General features: G+C 44.3%; 1 protein-coding gene and 1 pseudogene across 10 annotated transcripts in view; one reads left to right on the top strand and one right to left on the bottom strand.

Annotated features, from left to right (window-relative positions):
- The window catches only part of OSBPL9 (oxysterol binding protein like 9), a 158,860-nt gene that overhangs the window by 48,068 nt on the left and 98,070 nt on the right, over window positions 1-12,722 (bottom strand). Inside the window, exon 1 of one of the 10 annotated variants that reach the window (XM_045291891.1) lies at window positions 8,333-8,438. The exons of the other annotated variants lie outside the window; for them this stretch is intronic. Within the exon in view, the coding sequence (XP_045147826.1) occupies window positions 8,333-8,359 (27 nt within the window). The 5' untranslated portion in view covers window positions 8,360-8,438. Of the gene's footprint in view, window positions 1-8,332; window positions 8,439-12,722 lie in introns of those variants that run through there. 10 annotated transcript variants of the gene reach the window in all.
- Window positions 1,363-2,366, top strand: LOC101645371 (annotated as a pseudogene).

Consider the following 12,722-nt stretch of genomic DNA (forward strand, 5'->3'; position numbering starts at 1 on the left):
TGTAACACTGTACTAGATGTTTCGGGGATATCCAAATGAAGCAAGTATAGATTGTTTCAAACCCCGTAGAGATAAACATACCTGTGTCTAAAATAACTGATTCAGTGTTTAAAAATAAATACCGTATTAGGAGAAAGGTACTAAGAGATCCAAGGGGGGAGTTCAGAGAGAAGTTTCACGGAGGCTAACATCTGAGATTGTAGAATTCGGACAGACTTGGGGAGGGGAATAACCCTGCAGCAGTGGGGCTCTGGTAAGCAACAGCATAAGCCAGCAGGCTATTTACATTTTGTCAATGAGGTCACAGGAGATGCTGGAGGACAAGTATGCAACCACCAGGGGGTGCTAAGGCACCGGAGATTGGGGGCAGCCTTTACCACTCCAGACCTGAAAGAAACCACTGCACCGTGGAGGAGGAGGAGCTACCCAATGGATATCAGGGGTCAAGATATAGCCACTGCCAGAAGTGCATGAAGGCAAGGAAGGAGCAGGAGAAAGAAACACCCCCAAAAGTTCTCTCTGTCTTCACTGCCATCTCTTGCTGCTGCTTTCCATTGGCTAACTCCAACCAGATTTGGCCAAAGGTCAAATGGACCCATGTGAGCCAGACAGTGGAGGTCAGCTTCCTACAGCACAGAGCAGACAGGTGGGGTGGGGAAAGAAAAAATGGATAACCAGAAAAGGCACATTCCTAGACTGGTATAAGCAAAGAGAGGTTGAACAGCACCAGAAGATCATATTGGAACAATATTCTCTTAGACAAGTATGTAAGATGATCCAGGTGCTGGCTGTGAGAGGAAATCAAAATCAGTGGCTGCACTAAAAAAAAAGACCTGGCGTTTGGGGGCAGGACGGGCAATTGGCAGAAAACGGCTCACCAAGAGGGCAGCACTTTGATTCTCTTTGGGAGCCATCTGGGCTGTGTTCTGCTTATTCTAATCTCTAGCTGTGTGACCTTGGGCAAGCCACCTTGCTTTCCTGAGGCTTTTTCCTCCACAATCAAAGATACTGCTTTGATTAGAAGTTTAAGGTACCTTCCAAGTTCTAGGATTCTGCAAAGGGTGTATTTTCAGAAAAATAGCAAATGTTCACTAAGGTAAGTAGATGCTTCACGGTGGGGGGGGGGGGCGGCACTGGGGTTCAATTACTCACTCTGAAATAAAATTTCACTTACATACAGGCACCACAGGGTAATGATTGTGCAAACTCTTCTTGATATGATGGAACTATTGAACTGTGTGATATGTGGATTAAGGGCCAATAAAACTTTGTTAAAAAAACACCAACTCTCTGCTCCTCCTCAGGCAACAGAAAGCCACCTCTCCTGTTCCCGTGCAGTCCCAGCCGCATCCCGGAGACACGATGGTGAAGGTCGGAGTGAGCGGATTAGGCTCTACTGGGCGCCTGGTCACCAGGACTGCTTTCCTGCCTACAAAGTGGATGTTGTTGCCATCAATGACCCCTTCATGGATGTGAACTACATGGTCTACATGTTCCAGTATGATTCCACACACGGCAAGTTCAATGGCACTGTCAAGGCTGAGAATGGGAAGCTTATCATCAATGAGAAGACAATCTCCATCTTCCAGGAGCGAGATCCCGCCAACATCAAGTGGGGTGAGGCCGGTGCTGATTATGTTGTAGAGTCCACTGGTGTCTTCACCACCGTAGAGAAGGCTGGGGCTCCCTTGAAGGGCGGTGCCAAAAGGGTGATCATCTCTGCCCCTTCTGCTGACGCTCCCATGTTTGTGATGGGCGTGAACCACAAGAAGTATGACAACTCCCTCAAGATTGTCATCAGCAATGCCTCCTGCACCACCAACTGCTTAGCCCCCCTGGCCAAGGTCATCCATGACAATTTTGGTATCGTGCAAGGACTCATGACCACAGTCCATGCCATCACTGCCACCCAGGAGACCGTGGACAGCCCCTCTGGGAAACTCTGGTGTGATGGCGGTGGGGCTGCTCAGAATATCATCCCCGCATCTATTGGCGCTGCCAAGGCTATGGGCAAGGTTATCCCGGAGCTGAATGGGAACCTGACTGGCATGGCCTTCCGTGTCCCCACCCCCAATGTGTCCGTCGTGGATCTCACTTGCCATCTGGAGAAAGCTGCCAAGTACAATGACATCAAGAAGGTGGTGAAGCAGGCAGCCGATGGTCCCCTAAAGGGCATCCTGGGCTACACTGAGGACCAGGTTGTCTCCTGTGACTTCAACAGTGACCCCCACTCTTCCACCTTTGATGCTGGGGCTGGCATTGCCCTCAACGACCACTTTGTCAAGTTCATTTCCTGGTATGACAATGAATTTGGCTACAGCAACAGAGTGGTGGACCTCATGGTCCACATGGCCTCCAAGGAGTAAGAGAGGCTCTCAGCTGCTGGGGAGTCTTTGCCCCAAATTCAATCCCCCAACACACTGAGAATAGTCCATCCAGACCCCCTGAAGGAAGGGGAGGGACTTAGAGAACCTGACCTTGTCATGTACCATCAAAAAAGTACACTGTACCCAGAAAAAAAAGAGAGACCACAGAATTCCACTTACAAATGCACCCAGATGCTCCAATACTACGATGACAAAGAATGCTGAACACAAGCAAAGCTGTATCGTTTCATGTAACCTTGACTAATGAAGCCATATTTTAAAACATGCTCTGGAATGCAGAGAATGCAAAGAAACACTGGAGTAAGTAGAATAATTTGGTTGAGGCAGCATATTTTGGAAGAAAATAAAATGAATGACCCAGTCAATTAAGAAATAAAGTTATTAAAGTGCCTCCAGAAATAAATGAACTCCCATGCTAGAACTACAGTTCCATCATTGACTATTTCTCGTGCATGCGTATGGGCACAGACACACTTCCATTCATTCGTGACGCATTTATTGAATATTAAGTGCCAAGCACTATGGTGGGGGCTTCAAATAGTTCATAGAAAATGTACTTTATGGCAAACTATGATCTTTTTTTGTACAAAAATAAACTTGTTTTAATTTTTTAGGATTCAAGGGGGCACCCCAAAACAAGAACAAACAAAACACATGGATTTTTTTTCCAAAGCTATGAATTTATATATTTTTTTCAAAACAACCTTACCACCTTCGAAGTACTCTCCTTTACACTTAATGCATTTGTCAAATCTGCGATTTCATTCTTGGTAACATTTTCAAACTCATCTGTTAGGATAGCTAACAGAACCTCCTCCATTTTTTTCTTCACCTCTTCAATGTTAAATCACTGTCTTTTCATGTCCCTCTTCATTCACGGAAACTAAAGAAGTCACATGGGACAGGGGCAAGTGAGTTAGGTGTGTGGTGCAAGAGAGGTATGCTGATGTTTTGGAGTTTTTTTGCCAAAAACTAGCTGCGTGAGCAGGTACAATGTCATGGTGGCAAAACAAGTCCCTGTTAGCTTTTTTTGTTGCACGCTGTTTTGCGTTCTTTTCAGAACCTCTAATTAGGAAAGCTTGATTAACAGTCTGACCTGGTGGAACAAATTCCAAATGCACTACAGAGTCAACATTTTCGACTATTCTGGAAATGACAATGTCCAGAATGAGGTTTGTCAATCGACATTTCACATTTTTGAAATGAGAAAACCATTCGTACACTAGAGTTTTTCCCACAGTACTATCCTAGTAAGCTGTGTTCAACATCACAACAGTTTCTGCGGCATCCCCCCCCCCCCAAAGCAGGAAAAAAATTTCACAACCACTTGCTGCTCTCTTTAATCAACCAACACAAAAAAATGAGGTTTGAACAAAACTGCTTTTACAAAAAAATTCACTGTGACCAGAGATGCCACTGGGTGCACTAATTCAGAGCAAGTTGCTCAATGCTCACCTAGTGGGGAAATGTGCAAACTATCAAAGTTCTGCCCCGCAGAGCTTTGTTCCCGAATTTTTGGGGGCGTACCACCTCATATGTCTGAACAGGATCTAGTTTCAGGTATTAAAAAAGGAGTATGGCATCAGTTTGAAAAGAGCTATCAGAGCAACATATAAAGAACACACCCCTGCCACCAAGTCATTTTTGACTCAGAGTGACATTAATGTAATTTCCAAGAATATAACCTTAGGGGTGCAGACAGCCTCTTATTTCCCCAGAGGGCCAGTTGGTAGATCTGAACCACATATCTTTTGGTTAGCAGCCCAGCACCTACCCAAATTGCCATTAGGGCTCTGCATCACAGCAACCTAAATTCTGCTGATTGCAGCGAAACAAACATCAAATTTGTAATGATGCTTAGGTGAAAGACTGGTCAAGTCACTGATGTGTGTTATGGGTGCAATGCTTCAAAGAAATAGGTTTATAATGGAAAACTCATTTTATGACAACAATGTAGAAGATGAAGCCTGCAGCAGTAGACCATCCTCCTCAATTTATAAGGTGACAAGTAACTTGGTTACGCCTTAATTGGGAAGGACCACCAATTTACAGTGGAAACAACAACCAACACAAACACCATGGACATCTCCAATCTCCAATTGGTTCAGCTTATACAATTTTGACTGGAAAATTAAAAGTTAAATAAACTTTCCACTCATGGGTGCCAAAACTGCTGTGTCCATATCAGCTGCAGACAAGAACACAAGAGGTTTTTCATTTAAACAAGTGGATCAAGATCCTGAAGCATTTCTTGGAAAAATTTAACAGATGAAATGGCTCTACCAGTGCATTCCTGAAGACAGAGCACAAGTAAAACTATTCAATAGTTCAATCACATCAAAAAGAGTTCAGAGCGTTTTGCTGTTGACTTTCTGGAGGGTCAATGGACGATAAGATCTGATTATTACAGGAGTGTTTTGCGAAAGTTAGCACTTCTCCATCAAGACAATGTTCTTGTTCATTCCTTTCATCAAAGCAAGGCAACTGTGCAAGAGTTTCAATGGAAGATCATTAGGCATCCACTTTAAAATACTAATCTTAAATCTTTGAACCCAATTTTTCTTCAGTTCAGATTTTAAATAAAGACTGCATTGACATGGTTAAATTTGCAGGGCCTTCAGTTCTTAAAGATAGACTAAATGGCTAGAGCCATTGAACTTGGCTAGTCTTGAACTTCACAGCACTTTTGTTGAGAAACAATGTTTACACACAACCCATATACTTATATATACCTATCTTCTAATTCCATTGTCCATGAACTTTTGAAGTCTTTTTGTATCATCATATTGAAAGGACATTTGTAAGGACATTAAAAGAGATAGCAAATCAGCTAAAATTTCACCCCTTTCCTCTCTCTAGCTAGCAACATACTATTTTTTCCTGATACTAACAATATCACAGAACCAATTTATACCAAGTCAGAATAGACTTGATGACAAGATTTTGTTTATTTGTTTGCTAATATTAATATTCTCCCAACTACATTAGAGCTATATAGATTTGAGGGTATTTATCTGGGAATCTGCCTACTATTTATAACATTGTTTCTAAACATTTTCTCCAATCCCCACTCCTTTCTGGTAGCAACTAGTGAGCTAATTAGTGACACAGAGACCATTTCTAACTCTCGGTATATAAACCTGATTCTAGCACAACTAAGCCAAATTTGCACACACTTAGAATATTACCTAATCACTTACTTTCACAAGTATCTGTTGAATGCTTACTTAAGTACTCGACTAGGTGCAATGGCCTAGCACTACAAAGATGAGCAAGAAGCCCAAGGTCTCTAATGCAAAATTTACACATAAGATAAAAAAATATTACAGTTCCAACCAGAGCTATAAGGGGGTAGGGAGTCCTGGTGACTTAGTGGGTTGAGTTGGGCTGATAAGTGCAAGGTCAGCAGTTCAAAACCACACATCTCTCCATGGGAGAAAGATGGGGGTCTCTACTCCTGTAAAAAGTTAACAGTCTCAGAAACATACTGGGCTACCCTTTCCCATAAGGTCACTATAGTTTGGAATTGACACTTTGGCAGTGATTTGGGGTTTGAGGTATGGCAGGTTCTAAATAGGAAATATGAAATAGTTCAGTGCAGAAGTGGATTACTTGGGTGGAGCTCCAGGAGCTGAGGACAAGAATCCAGAGAATTCAAGAATCCAGATCACACAATGAGTCTCCAAGGACAAGCTAGGCAGTTGGTGAAGGAGGACCCTTACAAGAGAGTTTGAAGCATGTTTGTGACTGAATAGAATTTGGGGGGGACATAGAGTAAAGCAAGTCCAATGACTAAAAGGCTGTTGCAGAAGTCTAGCTGAGAGCTATCGTTTGTTGGGGAAATTAAAACAATATCTCCCGGGGTGGAGCTTGAAAAAGGGAGAAATAATCCTAAAACTGATTCAACAAGACTTGGTGACTGGACATGGAAAATAAAGGAGATGGAAAATGGCTTTTGCTGCCATCAAGTGGATTCTGACTGCTCATGACCCATGAGGGCAGGGCAGAAGCGTCTTCTGAACTTCTGCATAGCGGCGGTGGTTTCAAACCGTTGGCCGTATGGTTAGCAGCCTAACTTGTAACCACTACACCACCAGGGCTTCTTTAGGGAGGGATGTCAGTTCAATTTTGTTTTCAAGCATAATCTTCTTTATTTAAACATTAAAAATCCTCTTAAATATAACCTTCTGCTAAGGATATTATTATAGCATACATAAAACTGTCCATATGTCTTAAGAATCACTATGTGTTATTCCTGGGCAGCAGAAAGTTTAGATAGTGCTAGAGCTCAGTATCTCTCAAAGAACATCTAGAATTTGCTTTCTGGATTAAAAGCCTAATTTCAGATTGTTTTTTATCACCTTCTTACTTCAATCAACAGAGTGCAAATGAAGCAGGCTGCTTCTCCGGGAGCAGGGCATAGTGCTAAGGCAATGTGTTCTTCTGGCCAAATCACTTTCACAATTTGAACTAAAGTCCCTATGATCATTACTGGAGCTGCCAGCTAAGTGTCCAGCTGCTAACTTCAAGGTCGGGAGTTCACCCTGAAGGAGTTGTGAGCCTCTGCTCCTGTGGAGATTTACATCTTCCAAAACCCTCCAGAGGGGTCGCACTGAGTGACTCAATGGCAGTGGGTTAGATTAATGGCAGTGGTTCTATGAGTATCACATACCATTGTTTCACATTAAAAAAAATCATACCATTGAGAACTTTGGAAATACCAAATGATGTAAGCAGTCACCTTTGCAGTCTATTTATCAAAGAACAGTGTCATCTTGGTCACAAGCAAACTCAGGGCACTTTAGAAACCGATAGTGCTTCTCAGTTATCTCCTGTGTTCCAGTCTACGCTCTCAGACTACACATCTGGTGCTTAGTAATGTATACCTTCGCTCCACATGGCAAGGTATTGGGGTATTTTTGTTTGTCTCGCTGCACCACACAAACAGTAAAAGTAAACGAGAAGACACTAAGGCTTTAACACCTACTCAGTTTTACACAGGCAATCCTCTGAGAGATGACTCATGGCTAACCGCATGAGAATTTCCAGTTTTAAGGGTCATTACAAAAGCTCTAAAACTTAACTACTACTATCCTATGATCCCCTCTCAGGTTTCTCCTCTAAGAAACTAGGAAACAACTACTTGATTTGTTTTTAATACAACCAAAACTAAACAGGTTAAGGGCAGGCCATCAACAAAATAAACCAAATGCTACCTTAAATTAGCAAAAATAAGTTTCCTTGTTTAAAATACTTCTCTAACACACTCAGCAAAAGTACTTGTGTAGTATGAATGCCAGCAAAAGGGGCAAACTGTAAATATGCTTTCTGTTCTATTCAATATGCTCAACTCTCCATACCTGAGCTGGGCCAAACCTAAACCTGTCCCTTATGGATGTGAATCCCAGCTAACGATTTCAAAGTTCTCACTAATTGAGCATAAGATACTCCAAAAGCATAAAGTCACTTCTTTCTCCATACACAGACACAAATAATAACATCCACAATTTCACACAAACACAGGGCCAGTCAAGAAGGCAGTGCCAAACAGAACAAAAACAAACGATGTTTGGCCTGCAACTCCAGATTCTATTAATGGGCAACTGATCAAAAACAAACTTTTCATATTATGAAAACGCTTAACTCTGCGTTTAAAAAAATAATGTGCGAGTTTTCTAAAGTAAAAGAAAAAAAAAGTTTTGCGACTTCCAAGTCCGGTTTGGCAGTGACCGAACTCCGGGGGAAGAGAAGGCCCCTGCCCTCACTCAGCCTCCGACTCCTCTCGGCTGAGGAAGTGGGCGCTCCCGCGCGGGGAGGGCCGGGGCCGCCCGACTGCCTACGCACCCCAGAGGGCAGCGGAGGGAGGCAGAAAGCCGGGAGACATTCGCGTCAAGGCCTGGCCCGGGGCAGCAACCAGCCCTCTCCCAGCCCCTGAGGGTACTCACTCCGCAAGCGGCCAACAAGAAAGCCATTCGCCAGGGCCCCGGCCCTCCGTGCCTCCGGGGGAGGGAGCCGGCGGCTGCGGCGGAGCACGCCCCTTCCTCCCCGCACCACCGGGTCCCCCAGGCAGAGGGACAGTGGTCCAGCCTCCGGGACAGCCTTCACCCTTACCCAACCCCAGGGTGTAGGAGCCGCCCCGATTGGCTAGCCTGCCAGCTTCCGGGCAAAGAGACCCCTGGCGATTGGCCATGGGTCACCTGCTGTAGGGAGGTGAGCGGCCGCCGATTGGCGGTTGGGCCAGTTTGGGGCGCAGAGGCTGGGAGAGCGGGCGGGAGTGGCCCTCCGACCGTCCACGCCGGGACCCGACTGCGCCCGCCCGCCCGCCAGGACTGGACCGCGGCTACCCGCCTGCGCCCTGGCGGGGCCGGAGCTCTCACCTTGGGAGCAGGGGGCTGGCATCACGCGCCCTCCGCCAGGACCGGCTCTTCCAGGCCCTGGGCCTCTATCCCGCCGCGCCGGCCCCGCCCCCAGGATGGGAGGTTGTTACTCCAGGGAGCGCAGCTTGGCAGAAAGGCTCCAGTCCCACAAATTCCCATTGGGTTGCGACTGGGGAAAATCCTAGTCCCAGACCTAGCGTGCACCTACACACTGCGGCTTCTAGCTCGACATCACCGATATTCTGGCCACTGTGGATAGAGCCTGGGCCCAGAAGTTTCATCTTGCAAAGTGATTTTACTTCCTGAAAGTTGTTTGTGTCGCACTGGGGAACGGGAAGGGAAGGGGGGGAGGGTTGAGAATAGGATGTATCGATAAACAAGAGTGGGGGTGCGTTTGTTTTTATATTATTTATCCGACGAGACATCGTGGGCCTGCTGTTTTGCTTCCGCCGAATAAGGAATGTGAGTGGTTCGTTAAGATGCTTCACAGATGGATTAACTTCAAGTTAAATACTCTTAAAGGATTTATGAGGGCTTCCAAAGGAAAAAAAACATCCAAAGTGGAGGAAATCGGAGATAAACAGTGATAGGCCAATTAATCTGGAAAACTATCTTTTTCGGCTTTTGCTAGTTTTCCCTACGGTTATCCTTAGTAGTTTTAAAAACCTGTACCCCTGACAGAAACTAGCATAGTATATACTGTATAAAAGGGTCAATAAAGGCATTGTGGTTACATAAGCTCAACTATGTTGTTTTATGTAAATACTTCAAAATATCCAATGCCACGGGTCCCACTCAAAAACCTGGTCCCTACAGCTCAGTATATGAGACCAACACCCATCTTCAAATATTCAAACCCACTGCCATCAAATCCGTGCCAACTCATAGCAGCCCTGCATAGGGTTTCTGAGTCCTTGTAAATCTTTAAAGGAGCAGACAATGTCCTTCCCCAGCACAGCTGTTGGTGGGTTTGAACCACTGGCCTTGTGGTTAGCAGTCCAATGCTTACCCAGCAATGGCAATGGGCCCCTTTCCATCCTAATATGCAAAACCATAAAGTTAGCAGTCCCCCTTGGTACCATCCTCACTCCACACTAAACTCATCAAATCCTGTCACTTTCGCCTTCCTAATACACGAACCTCAATTCTCAGTTCCATTTCTCTCCATCAACACCACCCTACCATATAACCCAGCCTCTTGCAATTACCTCATTACTGAAGTCTTCCTGAATCTATCTTAACCCCTCCATTCAATTTTCGGATCTGACACAATAGTTACACATTTGGGGTGCTGACTGAGAAGTCAGCAGTTCAAAACCAGCAGTCGTTCTGTAGAAAGACAAGGCTTTCTACTCCCTTAAAGTCACAGTGTAGGGCTCGCCGGCAATGAAAGTAGCCAATAGTAGTATTCCCCAAACCATGTCATTACCCCTCATTACTGCCCCACTTCAGTCAAAAGAACTTCAAAGGCATCATCCAGTTGTGCTTAGTAAACAATTTACAATCTCTAACAATGACCTGCAAGGTGCAGCCCCCAACCAAACCATTAACTCCCATATGCACTGCCAAGGTGTTGATTCTGACTCATAGTGACCCAAAGGGCAGGCTGGAACTGCTCTTGTGGATGTCTAAGCTGTAACTCTTAATAGAAGTTAAAAGCCTCATCTTTACCTTGTGAGTCCTCATTTTCCACCCTCCACAAAAAGGCCATTTTCCAAGTTTCTCTAATTTGCCATGCACCTTCCAACTTCAGGGACTTTGCATGTGCTGTCCTTTTATATTATCCCCTTGACAACAATCCCAACTCTTCCCTTAGTTAACTTCTGCTCAGGGAAGGTTTTTCAGACCCTGGTGGCATAATAGGTTGTGTGTTGGTTTGCTAACCCTAAGGTCAGCAGTTGGTGAGCACCAGGCACTTGGCGGAGAAAGAAAAGACTTTCTGCTCCTGTAAAGATTTGGTCTTGGAAACCCACAGGAGCAGTTATACTCTACTCTGTCTTACAGGATTGCTATGAATCAGAATCGGCTCGATGGCAGTAAGTTCTGCCTATTTCAAATATTTTTGTTATATGCATGTCCTTACAGATCTTGTAACTCTTTATGGAATTTATAACAGCTATGATTTTACATGTTTTATTCTTTCTAATCAACTTTTTTTCCTTTTAACCTAAAGATCCTATCTCATTCTGTTGAACCCTACATTACTATTTCATAGGATGCCTGGCACATAATAGGTGGTCAATACTGTTTCCTATGGTAAATTACCCTAGCAATAAGTATCAATTCTGTGATAAATATACAATGACTTATAAATAGAAATGGAGAAAAAATGCAGTAATGTTGCCAGTCGAACAAAGTCAGTGCCTAACCTTCACTAATGCCCTTTAAATTTTTCCTTTAATATTTGCTTTTCTAGCAGTTAATTTTATACCTGGCAGTCTTAGGGACTTGATTCCATATTAGCTGATCAAACAGTTCTCCCGCCCTGAAAAAAGCCTACATCTCCAATTCTATATTGTTTGACCCTATAAAAGGCATAGTACTTATTTATGTAATCCATGTTACCAGTCCTTCCATGTGCTATTTCCTATCTCCCTAGCTAGACAGAAAGACCAAGGTCACCCAGGGTTTTGTACTAACAGTGCCTAGCAAAATGTCAGATTTTTTAAGTGTCCACCAATTAGTAGTTTTAAAATGGAAGGCACTGTCATTTTGATAGTATAGTATAGAAAATGAAAAAATGAGTCGCAATAGGCCCAAGGGTTCAGAATCGTGGAGAGTATTTTTTTGTGACTGCCTCTGAACAATGATACTGAGTTTTCCTCAGCTGCATACAGCTGACCCTTGAGCAGCACTGGGTTGGTTTGTGTTGCCACTGCAGTTAGCTCATGTTGCTCAAGCGTTGTGAGCAGCGGTTCGGAGAGATGATAAGCATCACCTGGCCTGGCGTGAAGCTCTACTCGTAAAACAAGGGAGCACCACACTAGCAATGCACAGCGACTCTGCAAGACGGCGCAAAACTGTCCAGGTGAGTTTTTGAGACTGGGACCCTTTAAGGGAGTAGAAAGCCCTGTTTTCTTCCTCAGAGCAGCAAGTGGTTTCAAAAAGCTGTCCTTGCGATCACAGGCCAACACATAACCAACCACTACGCCACCAGGACTCCCACACTAGCAATGAGAGGGGGTCGGGGTGGAAGGAGGGGGAGAAAGCAACAGAGTTACACATGGGGTCACACAATTGAAACCCACCTTGTAACACATGGTAGGCTGCTAATCACAAGGTCAGCCGTTTGAAACCACCAGCTGCTCTGAGGAGAAAGATGAGGCTTTCTGTTTCCAAAAAGATTTCTCCGTCCCATAATCACATTGTATCTGAACTGATTTGATGGCAGTGGTTTATGTTCTACTTCCATATCTAAAGAGGTTACAGTCATAGTCCAATGTTCATATTTTCAGTGTAATACTAACAGTAACCTATTTGTTACAGCTGTAAAATTCTCAGTTCCCTAATCCTAGTGTTCTGCCAAAGGTGACTTGCATGTTGCTATAATGCTGGAAGCTAAGGCACCAGTATTTGGGGTCACCCAGGGTGTATAGGCTTCAAGATAGATTAGAAAGAAATGGCTGGTGATCAACTTCTGAAAATAAGTGAAAACCTTTTGCAGTTCCAAAAGAGCACTGTGTATGGTGAAGTGGACAGTCGACAAACGCATGGGTGCCCCAGCCTTGGTGCAGTGGACTGATAAGAGCAGTGGCCACAGAGGAAGGGAACATGTTGAGAATGAAGACAAGGCAAGACTGGGTAAGGCTCCATCCGTTGAACGAAGAGTTGCCTTGAGCCAGAGCCTTCTGATGACTACTATCGCTACTGTCTAGTGTAAAAGAAATGGAGTATTTATTATGAAAAGTAATTATATAGCCCAAATGAACATTTTGGACCAAGTAGCTATGGTACTTAG

This window comes from Echinops telfairi, unplaced genomic scaffold, assembly GCF_000313985.2.
Source record: "Echinops telfairi isolate 266 unplaced genomic scaffold, ASM31398v2 ScPeMD7_443;HRSCAF=831, whole genome shotgun sequence".
NCBI classification, from domain to species: domain Eukaryota; kingdom Metazoa; phylum Chordata; class Mammalia; order Afrosoricida; family Tenrecidae; genus Echinops; species Echinops telfairi.